Source organism: Hyla sarda, chromosome 8 (assembly GCF_029499605.1).
Source record: "Hyla sarda isolate aHylSar1 chromosome 8, aHylSar1.hap1, whole genome shotgun sequence".
NCBI classification, from domain to species: domain Eukaryota; kingdom Metazoa; phylum Chordata; class Amphibia; order Anura; family Hylidae; genus Hyla; species Hyla sarda.
This window is the reverse complement of record NC_079196.1, coordinates 19,063,484-19,083,734: the sequence shown is the minus strand read 5'-3', so window position 1 is coordinate 19,083,734 and position 20,251 is coordinate 19,063,484. Positions and strand designations below refer to the sequence as shown.

The 20,251-nt window shown below is 43.4% G+C and overlaps 1 protein-coding gene across 2 annotated transcripts in view; it reads right to left on the bottom strand.

The window, feature by feature from the left end:
• Window positions 1–20,251, bottom strand: part of PTPRN (protein tyrosine phosphatase receptor type N) — a 114,954-nt gene that overhangs the window by 54,448 nt on the left and 40,255 nt on the right. For both annotated transcript variants that reach the window (XM_056534275.1, XM_056534276.1), the window contains exons 6-9: window positions 17,673–18,000; window positions 13,212–13,397; window positions 11,334–11,368; window positions 9,922–10,244 (exon numbers count right to left, since the gene is read on the bottom strand). In XM_056534275.1, the coding sequence (XP_056390250.1) occupies window positions 9,922–10,244; window positions 11,334–11,368; window positions 13,212–13,397; window positions 17,673–18,000 (872 nt within the window). The remainder of the gene's footprint in view (window positions 1–9,921; window positions 10,245–11,333; window positions 11,369–13,211; window positions 13,398–17,672; window positions 18,001–20,251) is intronic.

Here is a 20,251-nt window from a genome sequence, read left to right as displayed (position 1 = left end):
GGGCGGAGTACCCCTTTAAGAGGTTAAAGTTGTACTCCCGTGGAAAACTTTTTTTATTTTTAAATCAACTGGTGCCAGAAATTTAAACAGATTTGTAAATTACTTTTATTAAAAAATCTTAACCCTTCCAGTACTTTTTAGAGGCTGTATACTACAGAGGAAATGCTTTACTTTTTAGATTTCTCTGATGTCATGACCACAGTGCTCTCTGCTGACCTCTGCTGTCCATTTTAGGAACTGTCCAGAGCAGCATATGTTTTTTTATGGGGATTTTCTCCTTCTCTGGACAGTTCCTAAAATGGACAGCAGAGGTCAGCAGAGAGCACTGTGGTCATGACATCAGAAAAATCTAAAAAGTAAAGCATTTCCTCTGTAGTATACAGCCCCTAAAAAGTACTGGAAGGATTAAGATTTTTTTAATAGAAGTAATTTACAAATCTGTTTAACTCTCTGGCACCAGTTTATTTAAAAAAAAAAAAAGTTTTCCACGGGAGTACCCCTTTAAAGCAGATTTGTGTGAACTTGACTTGTCATGTCAGCTGTATTTTAAAAATCTGCCTCAAAATCTGGGTAAAAATCCACTTATATCCCCCCTCCCAAAGAAAAAAAAAAGTGTCGTTTTTTTTTTTTTTATTCACTAAAATTCTCGAGTTTCCATGGATTTTCTTTAAAATCTCCTGTGTGAATATAGCTTATAGCCATGATTCTGGGCAACTGGTTCTTCCACTACATAGTAAATATAGACAAATCTGAGTATTGGGTACTGCAACCACTCTATTAGCCAAAAAGGAGATTACAAAGATGGGCTGGTGTAATACTATGTTTTACCTGTAGTGGCCGCTGCAGCTCGCTGTGATGATAACCAGTAGAGATGAGCGAACTTACAGTAAATTCGATTCGTCACGAACTTCTCAGCTCGGCGGTTGCTGACTTTTCCTGCATAAATTAGTTCAGCTTTCCGGTGCTCCCGTGGGCTGGAAAAGGTGGATACAGTCCTAGGAGACTCTTTCCTAGAACTGTATCCACCTTTTCCAGCCCACCGGAGCACCGCAAAGCTGAACTAATTTATGCAGGAAAAGGCATCAACTGCTGAGCTGAGAAGTTCGTGACGAATTGAATTTACTGCAAGTACACTCATCTCTAATAACGAGCAGTGAGTTAGTGATCGTCTATATATCATCCATGGTAATTGAGCAGTAACATTGTCCCATGGAGCTGTATTACTATAATCCGATTGAATATACATATTAAATTATTCCGTGTAGGCAGGATAGTAATAATGGCGTATACAGCCATCATCCATCATACAGTCAAACTGTTCCGACCGCTGGAGCTTGTGATGTCATAGCCCCGCCCCCTCATGACGTCACGCCCGCCCCCTCAATGCAAGTCTATGGGAGGGGGCGTGACAGCCGTCACGCCCCCTCCCATAGACTTGCATTGAGGGGACGGGCGTGACATCATGAGGGGGCGGGGCTATAACGTCACGAGCTCCCGGCGCTGGCTCCAGCGTTCGGAACAGTTTGTTCCAAACGCCGAGCAAGGCGTACCCCTTTAAGTATTTATCAGCAAAATGTACCAAACCGGAACCATAGTGATCCTAAAATGGAGATGTGTCAGATACTGTGCATATCAGTGTTTCCCAAACAATGTGCCTCCAGCTGTTGCAAATCTACAACTCCCAGCATGCCCGGACAGCCGACGAGACTTTTGTTTTAGATCACTTTGCCTTGTTCTCTAAGGCTGGGTTCACACCACGTCTTTCAAATACGGTAACCGTGTACGGTTTTCCGCAAAAAAAAACGTATACGACCGTATCCGAAACCGTATGCATAGAGAATGCATTGTAAACCGTATTCCAAATGTTGTGTACGGTTGCATCCGTTTTGCCTCGGATACGGTTTTGCCGATTTTTCAACCGTAGGCAAAAACGCTGTCGACCACGTTTTTGCCTCCGGTTGGAAAACCGTATGCGAACCGTATGCGGTTCTTTTAACATTGTTGTCTATGAGAACCGTACACAGAATTTCAGAATACGGTTGTATACGGTTTTTCTAATCCGTTTTTGGAGTTGACACATGCGCAGATTGGAATTTCAATAGAACAATAGTAACTTTATTAAATTGCTGGAAAACTAATTCCAACAAAATAGCAAAACCGTTGGCAAAAACTGATGCAAACGGATAGAACCGTACGGGGAAAAACCGTATACATTTTAATTTGGAGTCATACGGTTGTATACGGTTTTTGCCATACGTTTTTTAGCGGAAAACCATATACGGTAACCGTATTTGAAAAACGTGGTGTGAACCCAGCCTAACCCAGTGTTTCCCAACCAGTGTATATCCAGCTGTAACAAAACTACTACTTCCAGTAGGACTGGGCGGTATGACCAAATATGTGTATCACGGTATTTTTGTAACTTATGGCGGTTCCTCGGTATATAACATTATTTCCCCCGCCCCCCCCCCCCCCAAAAAAATTAATTATCAGCCCAGCGCTGCGCTGTCCCCATCGGGGTAAATATATATCACCCGCAAGCGCTGCCCTCCTGGTCCTCCTGTTTGTTGCGTCCTCCGGCGCTGACACTCTATACTGTGCTGTATCCCTATGCCCGGGCTGCAAAAGGTAAACAAAATAAACTTTAATTCACCTCCCCCGTCGATCCGGACCCGCTTCCTAGGGAATGGAACGTCGGACAGCCGTCAGCCTATCACCAGCCGCAGCGATGTTCTGCCTCGGCTGGTGATAGGTTGAGCGCGCTGTCATGTAAGAAGCCGGCCGGCTCCTTATGTGCCTGCTCAGAGTGGAGCTGCTACAAGAAGACACATTGCGATGTGCGAGTCGCTGTGCCCATGCGCAGTTTCCTCGCACACATCGTGGTTGATCTCAGGCCTAGCTCTGGGGGCAGGGATTGCCGCTCTGAGCAGGCACATATGGAGACACATTGTAGGGTCCATCGTCAGCGGATCCGCAGCGTAAAATACGCTGCGGATTCCTCCGTGTGAATGAGCCCTTTTAATGCAGTGTTTCCCAACCAGTTTACCTCCAGCTGTTGCAAAACTACAACTCCCAGGATGTCCGGACAGCCGGGCACGCTGGGAGTTGTAGTTTTTATACCCTACAAATACGCCACTACAGCGTATAGGGTAAACCCACTAAGAATAAAAATATATGTAATAAAATAAATAAATAAAAAATCGAATAAAACCAATAAACATCAAATTAAGGCTGGGTCCACACTACGTTTTGTCCCATACGGGAGCGCATACGGCAGGGGGGAGCTAAAACCTCGCGCTCCCGTATGTGACCGTATGCGCTCCCGTATGTCATTCATTTCAATGAGCCGACCAGAGTGAAACGTTCGGTCCGGTCGGCTCATTTTTGCGCCGTATGCGCTTTTACAACCGGACCTAAAACCGTGGTTGACCACAGTTTTAGGTCCGGTTGTAAAAGCGCATACGGCGCAAAAATGAGCCGACCGGACCGAACGTTTCACTCCGGTCGGCTCATTGAAATGAATGACATACGGGAGCGCATGCGGTAACATACGGGAGCGCGAGCTTTTAGCTCCCCCCTGCCGTATGCGCTCCCGTATGGGACAAAACGTAGTGTGGACCCAGCCTAATAAAATATATAATTTTTATTTAGACTACAAAAAAAGAGTACATATATCATACACAAATGAAGAGATAGTATATAGCTATATAGCATACATAAAAATTATAATAATCAATAGCGCAATTTGATAATGTGTATAATTAATTATAAATAAAATATAATATATAAGCATAAAAAATGCAAAAGATGACAGAGACGGGAAAAAAGATAAAAACAAAAAAGTGTAAATGCGGGGGTCAATTCATCACCAATGGATCATAAAAAACACCTGTTGCTATAAAATATGTGCGGATAGTAACAATATATATAACATAAAAAGTATATAACAGTGTGAAATGTATATCAAACACAAGTGTATATAAGGTGCAATGTGTGGTGAAACGCGTTGGAGGTGATCGCAGGGACGTGGAATTTACCTTCTTTTTACATGTGGGGTCATGTATATATATTCTGACACCTTTACTCTCAGCACTTTATTTGTCTTGTTCTTTTTGCACTGATTTATTGCATTTATCTTACACATATTTTTTTGCCGCACATTGCACCTTATATACACTTGTGTTTGATATACATTTCACACTGTTATATACGGTACTTTTTATGTTATATATATTGTTACTATCCGCACATATTTTATAGCAACAGGTGTTTTTTATGATCCATTGGTGATCAATTGACCCCCGCATTTACACTTTTTTGTTTTTATCTTTTTTCCCGTCCCTGTCATCTTTTGCATTTTTTATGCTTATATATTATATTTTATTTATAATTAATTATACACATTATCAAATTGCGCTATTGATTATTATCATTTTTATGTATGCTATATAGCTATATACTATTTCTTCATTTGTGTATGATATATGTACTCTTTATTTTGTAGTCTAAATAAAAATGATATATTTTAGTAATTTGATGTTTATTGGTTTTATTAGATTTTTTATTTATTTATTTTATTACATATATTTTTATTCTTAGTGGCTTTACCCTATACGCTGTAGTGGCGTATTTGTAGGTTATATAGTTGTTGTTTTGGGTTTTCCCCAATTTTACTTAGACCACAGTATACAGGACTTTTTTAGGTTGGAGTTGTAGTTTTTGCAACAACTAGATGTGCACTGATTGGGAACCACCACTGTTGTAATCAGTGTAGTGTGGACCGCCCCCCCCCCCCTGACAGTAGTTTTTATTTTGTTTAAAGGGGTACTCCGCTGCTCAGCGTTTGGAATAAACCCCCTCCCCCCCCCCCCAACTAGACAGAAGTTCTTTAATGCTGTATTTCTCAATCAGTAAATCAGTGTGGCTTCGGCTGTTGCAGGCTGTCCGGGCATGCTGGGAGATGTAGTTTTGCCACATCTGGGGACACCCTGGTTGGGAAACACTGTTGTAGTCAGTGTAGTCTGGACCGACCCCCCCTGACAGTAGTTTTTATGTTCTTTAAAGTTGTACTCCGCTGCTCAGCGTTTGGAACAAACTGTTCCGAATGCTGGAGCCGGCGCTGGGAGCTCATGATGTCATAGCCCCGCCTCCTTGTGACATCACACCCCGCCCCCTCATTGCAAGTCTATGGGAGGGGCGTGCACGCCCCTCCCATAGACTTGCATTGAGGGGGCGGGGCGTGATGTCCCAAGGGGGCAGGGCTACGATGTCATGAGCTCCAGCGTTCGAAACATTTTGTTCCAAACGCTGAGCAGTGGGGTACCCCTTTAATGCAGTATTTCCCAATCATTGTGCCTCTAGCTGTTGCAAAACTACATGGCTGTCCGGGCAGGTTGGGAAACACTGATACATATGTCATGTTTATCAACAATTAATGGGAAATTCCAACAAGAGACATAGGATGAGCCCTAAATGTCTGCTAGGTAGGAGGGGGTCTCAGCATCTCTTCCATTCATATGCATGGGGTCCGCAGATATATCCGCCTGCTTTCTTTCAAAAAAAAAAATGGTTCCCTCAGCGCACTATATTGCCCCCTGGTTCTTTAATGCAGTATTTCCCAATCATTGTGCCTCTAGCTGCTGCAAAACGACATGGCTGTCCAGGCTGGTTGGGAAACACTGATACATATGTCATGTATATCAACAAGAGACATAGGATGTGCCCTTAAAGGGGTACTCCGTTGGAAAACATTTTTTTTTTTAAATCAACTGATGCCAGAAAGTGAAATAGTTTTGTAAATGACTTCTATTTAAAATCTTAATCCTTCCAGTACTTATCAGCTGCTGTATGCTCCACAGGAAGTTCTTTTCTTTTTGAATTTCCTTTCTGTCTGACCACAGTGCTCTCCGCCGACACCTCTGTCCGTGTCAGGAACTGTCTAGAGTAGGATAGGTTTGCTTTGGGGATTTGCTCCTACTCTGGACAGTTCCTGACACGGACAGAGGTGTCAGCAGAGAGCACTGTGGGTCAGGCAGAAAGGATATTTCAAAAAGAAAAGAACTTCCTGTGGAGCATACAGCAGCGGATAAGTACTGGAAGGATTAAGATTTATAAATGGAAGTAATTTACAATCTGTTTAAATTTCTGGCACCAGTTAATTTAATTTTTCTTTCTTTCTGCGGAGTACCCCTTTAATGTCTGCTAGGTAGGAGGGGGTCTCTGCATCTCTTCCATTCATATGCATGGTGTCCGCAGATTTATTTGAATTATTTGAATTAAATTATTTGAATGAATTAAAAAAAAAAAAAAAAAAAAAAAAAAAAGGTCCCTCAGCGCACTATACTGCCCCCTAGAGGCCTCTTAGCATTCTCCCTGTACATATGTCCACCATGTCTTATGTGTACGTTATATCTGTCACTGTTGCAGACTGCGGTGATTTTTCCTTCGGTTCCTTTACATTTGGACATGAATAATCTCTGTACCCCCCACCACCCCCTCCTCCAGCCTGCCCGTGTTCCCTGGCGCAGTCAGTACACTCCTTGGCGCTGCTCGGGAATAATTGCATAAAATTACAGCAATTACACTTATTGACTCTCATCATCTGATTCTGCTGCGCCCGGCAGTTCACAATCTGGACAGTATGTACCGCTCGTACAAGGCCCGGGTGAGGTGAAAGTGACATTTATTGGGCATGATATTCCCTCTGCAATATTTATTAGGTAGAAGATACATTCATATAAAGGGGGAAGGGTATGAAACCAAGAGGATATACATAGTAATGATGGCACTTATATCAGTCTCTTTTACAGTGCATTACAGGATATTATTATAGAATAATGTAGAGGTTCTTGTGTATGCCTTGTGCTTACCTGTTTTAGCTGATGTGGCAGGCATGGAGTTTTCAGCCAAACTGATTTGAAGTGAACACTGAAATGTTTCCTAATGCTGCCTACATTTCCCAAGAATTCCCTGGCTTTGCAGAGAGAGGGTGTGGGTCTCATCACTGCACCTGGTCATCTAATTAGGCTGCAGTTAACCCAGATGAAATAATTAGAATCATAAGTGGGTTGGTCTCAGTTCCCATTATGAGCGGTTTTGATGTGTTTTGAGAAATTTAGCAAAAGCAATTTGACCTATAATAACAATTGAAGGTGTTTTATGGAGATCTGAAGCCTTAAAGGGGTTATCCAGGAAAAAACTTTTTTATATATATCAACTGGCTCCAGAAAGTTTAACAGATTTGTAAATTACTTCTATTAAAACATCTTAATCCTTTCAGTACTTATGAGCTTCTGAAGTTAAGGTTGTTCTTTTCTGACTAAGTGCTCTCTGATGACACGTGTCTCGGAGACCGCCCAGTTTAGAAACAAATCCCCATAGCAAACCTCTTTTAAACTGGGCGGTTCCCGAGACACGTGTCATTAGAGAGCACTTAGTCAGAAAAGAACAACCTTAACTTCAGAAGCTCATAAGTACTGAAAGGATTAAGATTTTTTAATAGAAGTAATTTACAAATCTGTTTAACTTTCTGGAGCCAGTTGATATATAAAAAAAAAGTTTTTTCCTGGTTAACCCCTTTAAGGCTTCAGATCTCCATAAAACACCTTCAATTGTTATTATAGGTCAAATTGCTTTTGCTAAATTTCTCAAAACACATCAAAACCGCTCATAATGGGAACTGAGACCAACACACTTAAGGTTTTGTTCACACGTCAGTTTTTTTACGGCATGTTTGTAAAGAGTTACTGTTATTAAAAACAACTTTTGGGTCTCACAAATGCGACATAATGACCTATAAAATCGCTCCTGCTAACTCTATAGGATCAGTATATATACTAGATATACACCTCCCCTCCCAGCTCTCTCTCTATGGGATCAGGATATATAGTTGGTATACACCTCCCCTCCAGCTCTATCTGTATACACCTCCCCTCCAGCTCTATCTGTATACTGCTGCTGCTATTCTTTATGGGATCAGGATATAGTAGGTAAACACCTCCCCTCCAGCTCTATCTGTATACTGCTGCTGCTATTTCTATGTGATCAGGATATATAGTAGTTATACACCTCCCCTTCAGCTCTATCTGTATATTACTGATTTTGGAAAATGGTAGCCAAAACACAGTAAAAATGTGTAAAATACGCTGCGGATCCGCCGACGATCGACCCCTACATTGTGCCTCCACTGTGCCTGCTCATAGCGGCAATCGGACGCTACGAGCAGAAACACTACGATGTGCGAGTCGTCATGCGCACTCGCACACATCGTAGTTGCTCTCAGCCTAGCTCAGGCAGCGGCCGCGATGTGTGCGAGTACAATGCGCATGAGCGCATTGTGTCTGCTCGTGGCGGAGGATAGCTACTACGAGCAGACACAGCTTGAGGCACAATTTAGGGGTCCATTATCGGCGTATTTTATGCTGCGGATTCGTCCGTGTGAACGTACCCAAAGACTTCTGATTATAAGTCAAATCAATTTCACCTCATGGCAATATTTCTCTAAAAAAATTCACTATGAATGAAAAAATACATCAAAACTGCACATAATGTGAACTGCTCACAACCCATTTATGAGTCTAATCAGCTCACCTGCATGACCTCCAGCAAAGGCAGCCTAACTAGATGACCAGATACAGTGATCAGACTCCACACCTTCTCTCTGCAAAGCCTGAGGATTCATGGGAAATAATTTCAGAAATGGAATTGTGTCCAATAAAACAGGTGAGCACAAGGCATACACAAGAACCTCTACATTATTCTCCTATAGTAGCCTATGCTGTACTATATAAGCGGAGTACTTCTTTAAATGGGCACTGTTATTTAAACTATTTTTTGCTAAGACACTCATTATGGTAAATAAAAAATCTTTCTAGTATAGTTTGTTTAAGAAAATTTTTTTTTTTTAGTTTTCTATGTTTTTTATTTGTATTTAAAAAAGCTGCAACAGGGTGTCTCCCTACTTGTCCAGAGCACATTTCCCCCATCTCTTGCACAGACTTTGGACTCCTGCTGGCCTGGCAGAAGTCCAAAATCAGGAAATGCAGTCTGGAGTGCTAAGGGGGGGTGGGTGCAGTCTTAGCTAATCATAGCTCATTTCACACTGAACTGCTCTGGGCTGTGTGTAGCAGAGTGAGGGAGGAAGTTCTCCCCTGTATGGCTTCAGATGATGTCACGCCTGCTGGGGAACGCCCCTTCCCAGTCTGTGAATCTGACTGAGACTGAGCAGAAAATACAGAGCACTATCAAGGTAGAAAACTAACAAATAATAAAAATAAAGGCCGGGGGTGGTTTATCATGATGGGGGCAGTGACCTGGGAGGATTAAAAAATTTTACGAGATCTTGACAGGTACTCTTTAAGTCATAGGAAGGAGTCTCAGCACCTGGAACCAGACAGATTCAAACATATAAAATGCCACAAAATTGTAAAAGGATAAATATCCTATAAATGGTCATTTTAGATTTTATAAAGGACTCGCTCCTTAGCAATCAGTTGCCTAAAGTTTTTGGAAGTTTCCTTTCCTCTTAGGCCCCATTCACAAGGCAGAATCGGGCACAAAAATTCAGCTTTGAAATTCAAATGTTTTCAATGGGATTCTGCTGCACCATGCACACGGCAGAATTTCTGCATCAGGGACATCTGGCACGGAATTTGAAATTTCAGGCTGCAAAACTACAACTCCCAGAATGCCCGGACAGCCAAAGGCTGTCCGGGCATGCTGGGAGTTGTAGTTTTGCAACACCGCCTTGGTGGAATCCGCTCTGAAACGCATTGCTGTCTATGGAGAGGGTGCATTTCCGAGCGGTCCTAGTAGAGGCTTGCTGCCTACAGAATCTCCGGCCGGAAATTCGACCATGTGAAGAGAGCCTGATAGCCACTCCCCCCCCAGGCCTCGCGCCTGTGTGATGTCACCGGCACTTACTTCTGATCGGTGAGGATGTATCCATAGTCTTCTGTAGCTTCTTGGCTTTTCTGCTCAGAATCATCAGGCTTCCCCCCAGCGTCCTGAGAACTTTTCCTCTGTGACCCTTCGTGGATGGCGGCCAGCAGTCGAGCTTGTTGCTCTCCCATTGTCTGTGCGTCTGGTGCCAGGTGGGTGGTGATAGAGGCGGGGGTGGCGCTCATGAGGTCCTGATGATCAGCGTTAAGTGCCACAGAGGCTGGAGAGACGTCCTTAGGGACAATGTCCGGAGCTGGGAATGGCGGCTGAGCCCCAGAGGAATGCTGCATGTCTCCTTCTGAGATCTGAAAGACAGAAGAACACATATCACTGAAAAAATAGACATCAAAGACGGCCCTAATATCACCATGTTTTCTTAAAGGGGTATCTCGGCTTTATACATATTATCCCCTATTCAAAGGATAGGGGATAAGATGTATGATCGCAGGGGTCCCGCCGCTGGGGACCCCCGAGATCTTGGTGCAGCCCCCGGTATTCTGTGCCGGGCACTGCCTCCAAGGCGGGGACGTGATGTCATGGCCACGCCCCTAGTGATGTCACACCACGCCCCCTCCCATAGACATGAATGGAGGGGCATGGCGTGACGTCACTAGGGGCGTGGCTATGGATAAGACTAGGTGTTAAGATGCATAAAGCCGAAATACCCCTTTAAATAACCACACCAAGCTCTCTAAATCTCCAGCATCTGCCTAGCGATAACCCTGGGCCCATATCCCTGCATAACTTCATAAATATACTGATCGGGTCTATAGAAAAGTTGGATAATGCATTGCAAGGAAAACAAAAATCCACCCAGCTTTCCAAAAAAGTGGGGAATACAACTTAAAATAAGAGGATCAGCTATTGAATTCCATCAGTTACAAGTTTAATCTGGGAAAGCTGTGTGACAAATCTATCACAGTGAAATCACCCAGCTTCCCTGGGTTCAACAAAATCTGCTGAATTTGGCACAGATGCTGCAGATCTCGAAGCGGAAATGCTGCAGATTTTTTTGCCAGTGGAAAATCTGCAGCATTTCTGCTTCGAGATTCGCAGCAGAACATCTGTGCCAAATTCAGCAGATTTTGTTGAAAACAGCCAAAGGCTGTCTTGGCATGCTGGGAGTTGTAGTTTTGCAACAGCTGGAAGCACCCTGGTTGGGAAACACTGCCTTATATATAACCTAGGTCTCCAAATTGTTGCAAAACCATGACTCCCCACATACCGAGACAGCCAACAGATGTTCGGGCATGCTGGGAGTTGTTGTTTTGCAACAGTTGGCTATCCGGACATGCTGGGAGTTGTAGTTCTGCAACATCCACAGTTTGGAGACCAGTGATCTATAGCTAAGCCCCTGCATACAATAAATGACAGTATGATAAAACCGTACTCACTTGTTTCGGCAGGCTCCTGTCTCCATTTCTTGTTCCTGCAAACCCAACAAATGACACATCAGTCCTTAGAGTTTTCATCCGAATTTCGATAACTCTTCAATGGTATGTAAATCTAATTTTTACCCCAAGTTACATATTTCTTACCAAGATCATCTTATTTTTTTAAATGGTAACTCTCATTAAAAATAATTTTTGCTATTGCACTCCTTATGGTAAATAAAAAATATTTCTAATGTTGTTGGTTTTAAAAAATGAAGTTTTCTGTTTTATTTGTGTTTAAAAAACTGCCACTAGGTGTCTCCCTACTTGTCCACAGCACATTTGCCCCCCATCTCTTGCACAGACTTTGGACTCCTGCTGGCCTGGCAGAAGTTCAAAATCAGAAGATGCTGAGGGGTGTGTGTGCAGCCTTATCCAATCATAGCTCATCTCACACTGAACTGCTCTGGGCTGTGTAGCAGAGTGAAGGAGGAAGTTCTCCCTGTATGGCTTCAGATGATGTCACGACTGCTGGGGAACGCCCCTTCCCAGTCTGTGAATCTGACTGAGCAGAAAATACAGAGCGATATCAAGGGAGAAAACTAACAAATAATAAAAATAAAGGCCGGGGGTGGTTTATCATGATGGGGGCAGTGAACTGGGAGGATTATAAAATGTAACAAGATCCTGACAGGTACTCTTTTAACGCTAGGGCAACATGGCAACACAATTGTGAGACATAAAAATCATATTTAATGATTGCCAAATGATGCACTGATAGACGCTCGGAATCCAAATTTGATGGATTTCAGGTTCAAGGTTGCAAGTCGCATGTATCGACTGCAATGTATTATCTGCAAATACTTTTTTTCACTTTTACATCCCAACTGCAAGAAAGTTGCGCGACAGCAAGTTGCAGACAAATGGCACAAATTTTTCGATCACGTGACTTCCTATACATCCTGCATTAGGCCGGGTTCACATCACGTTTTTGCCGTACTGTTTTCAATCACTTTTTCTGAAGAAAACCGTATGGCAAAAAAACCGAATGGAATTGTATGGGAAAAGTAACCCCTATGCGTTTATAAACCTTATACTGTTTTTAAAAGTGCATACGGTTCCGTCAACCACGGTTTTGTCTCCGGTTTAAAAACCTTACTGCAATCGCATACGTTTTTTTTTTTACATGGACGTCAATGGAAAACGCACATGTATACGGTTCCATACAGGAAACCGTATACGGTTTTTACTTTGCACATGCGCATTTGCACCCTAAAGTCCCCACCCAACACCCCTCCCATTAAAAATGGACAAAATTTTCAAAAACATATGTTTTTATTTTTTTTTATAAAAACGGACGGAACTGTATGCACTTTTAAAAACTGTATACGGTTTAAAAACGCATACGGTTTACTTTTTCCCATACGGTTCCATAAGTTTGTTTTTTTTTGCCATACGGTTTTCTCTCGAAAAACTTATTGAAAACAGTATGGCAAAAACGTGGTGTGAACCCAGCCTTATATAGATAAGTGTTTCCCAACCAGGCTGCCTACGGCTATCGCAGAACTACAACTCCCAGCATGCCAGGACAGACTTTGGCTGTGCTGCATGCTGGGAGTTGTAGCATTGCAACAGCTGGAGGCACCCTGGTTGAGAAACACTTCTAGAGACACTACCTAATCCTCATCTCCTGCTGCTGTGATGGTGCTAGTGCAGTGTTTTCTAAACAGTGTGCCTCCAGCTGTTGCAAAACTACAACTTCCAGCATGCTAGGCATGCTAGGAGTTGTGGTTTTGCAACAGCTGGAGGAACGCTGTTTGGAAAACACTGTGTTCGTGTCAGTCTTTACTGTATTCCTAGCATTATACTCATGACCTATGAACTCTGTGCCCTTCTCACCTTGGTACTGGGGGGCATCATTCAGCATTTGGAGAAGGAAGGATAGTTGGTCCAGCTGCGATACACTGAGCAGCTTTAAGTCGACTCCGTATTTCTCCAGCACGCCGGCCAAGCTCTGCGCATCTAAGAAGCCGGCCATCTCCGGCGGTGATGGAGCCTCCACTGCGTTCTGAATCCCAAAGGAACCTGTGACATATAAGATGGATCACTCGATATCTCAGTCCAGACACAGCCATGAGTAATGGGTTGTGTTAGGAGAATAATGTACGCGCAGATCCCACCATCAATATCAGATGATAATCACCGGGGGTCCCGGACCCTTCACCCCATCTGTCACATTATAGGGAGCACTGAGTGATAAGATGAACCCAAGATTACATGGAAGGAAGAACCAGAAAGGACATCATCGTATAACGGATCTGCAATGTGTATGGCGGTGTTTCCCATCCGGGGGGGCCTCCAGCTGTTGCAAAACTACAACTCCCAGCATGCCCAGACAGCCAACGGCTGTCTGGGCATGCTGGGAGTTGTAGTTTTGCAACAGCTGGAACAGTGTCTCCCGGGCAGTTTGCCTCCAACTGTTGCAAAACTACAACTCCCAGCATGGCCGGAGAGGCTTTGGCTGACCATGCATGTTGGGAGTTGTAGTTTTGCAACAGCTGGAGGCACACTGGTTGGGAAACACCAGTGTATGGGGTTTACTTACATTTGTGATTACGCCATGTTTTTGTTCTGAAGCTTTTACGCATGTCGCATTTATGCTTTATTTACGCGCTTCTGATATGCGCCAGGCGCATCACGACACATTTGGGAAGGGGTATTCCGGCCTTAGACCTCTTATCCCTTCATGACGTCATGTCACGCCCCCTTCATTATTGTCTATGGGAGGGGACGTGGCGGCCGTCACACCCCCTCTTATAGACATGAATGGAGGGGTCGTGACGTCACAGCCACGCCCCCTCGGAAGCAGTGCCCGGCACAGAATGCCGGGTGTTGCGCGGAGATCTCGGGGGTCCCACTGGTGGGACCCCTGTGATCAGAGAGATTCCTAAGGCTGGAATATCCCTTTAATTTCTTATTCTGCTAGGTTTATTATATTCTGATTTCCGCAGATTGCCACTTTGTGCCAAAGTGTACCAGTCACATCCAAAATGTAAGAACAGACCAGATTGCAGTCAGAAAGTGGAAACATCACGCGTTTCTGTTGCGCCATTATAAGACAATTTGTGCTATAAACTGAAGAAAACCTTAAGGGGGTAATACTGTGGAAAACTTTTTTGTTTTTAAATCAACTGGTGCCAGAAAGTTAAACAGATTTGTAAATCACTTCTATTAAAAAATCTTAATCCTTCCAGTACTTTTTAGGGGCTGTATACTAAAGAGAAATCCAAAAAAAGAAATGCATTTCCTGTGATGTCCTGACCACAGTGCTCTCTGCTGACCTCTGCTGTCCATTTTAGGAACTGGAGAAAATCCCCATAGCAAACATTTGCTTCTCTGGACAGTTCCTAAAATGGACAGCAGAGGTCAGCAGAGAGCACTGTGGTCAGGACATCACAGGAAATGCATTTCTTTTTTTGGATTTCTCTTTAGTATACAGCCCCTAAAAAGTACTGGAAGGATTAAGATTTTTTAATAGAAGTGATTTACAAATCTGTTTAAAGGGGTACTCCGGTGAAAACCTTTTGTCTTTTAAATCAACTGGTGCCAGAAAGTTAAACAGATTTGTAAATTACTTCTATTAAAAAATCTTAATCCTTCCTGTACTTATTAGCTGCTGAATACTACAGAGGAAATTCTTTTCTTTTTGGAATGCTCTCTGATGACATCACGAGCACAGTTCTCTCTGCTGACGTTATTATAATAATAATAACACTTTATGTATTGTTGTCCTTAGTGGGATTTGAACCCAAGGCCCCAGCACTGAAAGGCAGCAGTGCTAACCACTGAGCCACCATGCTGCCCTTAGCATACATCTGCTATGCACGGTTGCTAAAATGGACAGAGATGTCAGCAGAGAGCACTGTGCTCGTGATGTCATCAGTGTTCCAAAAAGAAAGGAATTTCCTCTGTAGCATTCAGCAGCTAATAAGTACTGGAAGGACTAAGATTTTTTAATAGAAATAATTTACAAATATGTTTAACTTTCTGGCACCAGTTGATTTAAAAGAAAAAAGGTTTTCACCGGAGTACCCCTTTAACTTTCTGGCACCAGTTGGATAAAAAAAAAAAAAAAGTATTTCACGGTAATACCCCTTTAAGTAAATATTAATACTAAATATGTAGAAAATACACCCCACTTTAGGGTTTTCTGAGCGGCTTTGTTGGTTTTCGGTGCAAAATCAGTAAAAACCTGACAATAACATATAATATATATATACATATATATATACATATATATATATATATATATATATATATATATATATATATATTATATCTCAGAAAAACTCAAAACACGCAAAAAAAAAAAAACAACAAACAAAAAAACTACAAAAAGTGTCAACTTTCAGTTTCGTAAACCTGGGACAATGAATTAAAAGTAAACACGTTTTGTATTTGTAGAGTTCACATATTTACGTGTTTTGACATCTATATTTTGAATAGTTATTCCTTAATCGAAAATGAAACCAATACAAATGAAAAATACAGGCCACTGTAAGGCAAAATAGTGGTTATTTCTTATGTCTGTGTGTTCATAAGCAACAAATAATAGGAGGAATAATGAAATCCAACAGTAAAATCCAAGAAAAAAAAAAAAGGACGTCAAAATGGGAAATAATCTGCAACAACTTTGCTTGTTTAGAAAAACGGCCACATTATCTATGACTTCAAATTCAACTGAAAATACACTGTGGGAACATGGCCTTAGGGTACGTTTACATGTGAATTTAGCTGTGTATGCTGCTGCAGATTTTCTTACCTATTGAGTTCAATGCGTATGAAAATCAGCAGCAGGGAATCTGAAGCAAAATATGCACGTGTGAACGTACCCTAAGGCTATGTTTACGCAGGCCCCTTGACTTTATTGACTTTAAAGGGTCTACAGAAAATGCGCAAATCTGTCTCTAAGTCAATGGTTGCAAAATCTGCAGCAGATTTCCTGAAGCAAATACATTCAGAAAAATCTGTAGGAAACCCGTCTGTATGAACGGACCCAAAGGGTTTTTAGCTATTATTGACTTCAATGAGTAAGAGGAAAATTCGCAAATCTGCCTCTATTGCAGATTTTCTGCTGACCAATTGAAGTCAATAGTAGCAATTTACAAATCAACAGCAGATTTTCAGCAGCATATACGTTGTGGAAAATTTGCAGAAAATCGGCACGTGTTAACAGATCCCTAAAGGTCTGTTCACAATGAGCGGATTTCCTGCAGATTTTGCTATCATAGACTTCGATAGGTCTGCAGAAAATCCACAAATCTGCCTCTATTGTGAATTTCCGGTGATTCACTGAAGTCAATGGTAGCAAAATCCCACCCGAAATCTGCAGGTGTAAAAACACCCCTAAGATGTATTTTATATGAAAGCGTGGATATGCCCTAGAACCCGCGGATAAGCAACAGAACACATACCGCATACGTAAAAAAAAACACCGTAGCGATACACTATGAAATAATATACCTTTAATAACATATAGCTTTATGGGTTTATCCTGCACCTCACATAGAGAGACATGGGGGAGATTTATCAAAACGTGTCCAGAGTAAAAGTTGCCCAGTTGCCCATAGCAACCAATCAGATCGCTTCTTTCACTTTTAACAAGGCCTCTGAAAAATGAAAGAAGCCATCTGATTGGTTGCTAAGGGCAACTGGGCAACTTTTCCTCCCGACAGGTTTTGATAAATCTCCCCCACAGCGTCAGAAATGTCCTCCTTTCTTAGTCACCCATAGCAACCAATCACAGTTCAGCTTTCATTTTGCATTCTAGGCTTGAAGAATGAAACTCCTCTGTGATTGGTTGCTATGGGCGACAAAGACAGGAAATGTGTCATACTGCAGTGGAGCAGTTTCCTGTAGCAACCAATCCGATTCCGGTTTCCATTTTTCTGAGGCCCTTTTTTAAAAAAATCAAAGTTGGAATCTGATCGGTTGCTGAGGGGAACTGCTCCATTGATCCTTGACGCAAGCTTTGTGACCTATAGCAACCGATCGTAGATCAGCTTTCGTTTTGTATTCTAGTGTGGGGTTTGATTGGTTGCTATGGGCAACTAAGACTTTTTGTCATAAACCACTTTCCCATAAACAAACAGAATGACTTAGGACAGTGGTCTTCGACCTGCGGACCTCCAGATGTTGCAAAACTACAACTCCCAGCATGCCCGGACAGCCAACGGCTGTCCGGGCATGCTGGGAGTTGTAGTTTTGCAACATCTGGAGGTCCGCAGGTTGGAGACCACTGACTTGGACATCCCAATATAACACCTAGGTGACCCTAATCTACCAATGGGGGGCACTGACCTCTGATTGTCCGTCCTCCTTCCTCGAGATTTTCCGTCTTACGAATCTGGTCGGTGTCCGGCGTGCGGTTAATCTGGCTTAACCTCTCGATCCTCTCAGAACTTTCTGATACGTCATCTGCTAGTTCGGAGTCCAGGCTATCTCGGGGAAGCTTTCTCCGTAATTCTGACCAAGAATGATGGATATCACTGGGCACCTGTAGTGGGGTGTCCCGTCCTCCCTCGTACCTCCCATAGATAAGTCTCCGGCTTCCATCCGGCCAGGTGTGGGTAGCAGCGAAGACGTGTTGAGGTTGGTTCCTCACACGACTCAGGTCCTGATAGCTTGGCTAAGGAGAGACGTAAAGAAGTCCACATAAAACTCCGTCCTGATATGATACAGTGACCCCCCGACCTACGATGGCCCCGACATATGATGAAATCGACATACGATGCTTTTTTATGTCGGGGCCATCGCATTAAGTGCTATCCGGCAGCGCCAAATGCTTAAGCTGCTGCCGGATAGCAGCTTAATGTTCCCCGTGTGGTGCGGTAAGTATTACGTACCCCTCCACGATGCTCCGGGGTGCCCTCCGGGTCCAGCGCTGGTCTTCCGGTGACTTCTCGGCCCTCTCCGATGACGTCAATACGCTGCTGCGCACGTCATCCAATAGGAATGGCGTACGCAGCGGCGTAATGACGTCGCTACGCAGGCCCAGTAAGGCCTTGCGGAAGACAGAAGAGGACCGGAGAAGACAGAAGAGGACCGGAGAAGACAGCAGAGGACCGGAGAAGACAGCGGAGAGCCCAGCGGAGGCCGGGGTCACCATCGGGAGTGGCGGGGACACCATCTCGAGCGGCGGGGACAGGCGAGTACAGCTTCCTATACTTTACATTGCACGAATCCCTCAACATACGATGAATTCGACAAACGATGGCTCGTTTGGAACGAATTACCATCGTATGTTGAGGGACCACTGTATTCAGATCCTGTGTAATGCAACAATGACCATGGGTCCAAAGATGACTGACGGCCACTTGTATGGGAATGTAACTATCCATACACATAAGATAGCTATGAGCCGAACACTAAGGCTAGGTTGAGACTACAGAATTTCCGACAGAAATTCCGTTTTAAAATTTCCGCTTGCTAAAAAGTACATGCGAGTCAATGGGATTTCCGTGCACCTGTTCATACTTCGGATTTTTTCACTCGGAATTGGCGTGCCTAATTTCCGCTAGAAAATTTCCGCATGAAGAAAGGAGGTGCTCTTTCTTCAGACGGATTTCCGCCGCAGAATCTCATTGACTTCAATGGGACTCTCATTTCCCGGCGGATTTTTTTTCGTAGGCAGATTGCAAGCGGATTACATGCGGAAAATCCGTACGGATTTGAGTCAGAAATTCAAACATGATCAGCACACTGGTTCTTGGACCAGCCCACATTGAAAAAATTGACTGACCTGGTTTGGGTCATGTGATCACATGGTCCAAAAGGGGCTGAACTTGGCTCTTAGCACTCCCACTGTTTTCTGCTTGTAATTGAAGCGGAAATTTAAGGCGGATTTGGTGGCGTCATTTCCGTGCAGAATAGTGGCGGATTACTCGCGGAAGTGACAAAATTACGCATGAAACTGAAAAACGCCTTTGGAGGCGGAAAATAGTCGCGGAAAATTTTGCAGGCAGACAGTCAGAAATTCCGTAGTCTGAACCTAGCCTAATTCAGCCTACAGCTACCGATTCCCCCATACGCCTGCTCGAGGGTAAGTCAGGGTGCATGCACACCACGTTTTCACTGTACGGGTGCCGGATCCGGCTGGGGGAGGGGAAAACCGTGCGCTCCCGTACCCCAGCCGGATCGGTGCTGAAATCCATTGACTTTAATGAGCCGACCGGAGTCACCGTTTTACTCCGGTTGGCTCATTTTTTGACCCGTATCCGGTTTTCTGACTGGACCTCAAAACGTAGTATACTACGTTTAGAGGTCCGGTCAGAAAACCGGATATGGATCAAAAATGAGCCGACCGGAGTAAAACGGTGACTCCGGTCGGCTCATTAAAGTCAATGGATTTCAGCACCGATCCGGCTGGGGTACGGGAGTGCACGGTTTTCCCCTCCCCCAGCCGGATCCGGCACCCGTACAGTGAAAACGTGCATGCACCCTCACTGCCAGACACCTCTGAAAGGGGTACTTCGGTGGAAAACTAGCCCACAATTTGCTACCTCGTCCCATATGCTTCACTCCTGAGCTGCTAGTACCTCATTATTATGTAGTCAGGTCTCTTTATGTTTCCCAGCAGCAAACTAGTTCTTAGTCTCCTAAGTTCTCTGGGGTGAAATCCTTATAGGGGTACTCCGGTTGAAAACTTTTAATTTTTTTTTATTTTTTTAATCAACTGGTGCCAGAAAGTTAAACAGATTTGTAAATTACTTCTATTAAAAATTCTTAATCCTTCCAGTACTTATTAGCCCCTGAATACTACAGAGGAAATTATTTTCTTTTTGGAACACAGAGCTCTCTGCTGACACCTCTGTCCATTTTAAGAACTGTCCAGAGTTGGAGAAAATCCCCATAGAAAACATACGCTGCTCTGGACAGTT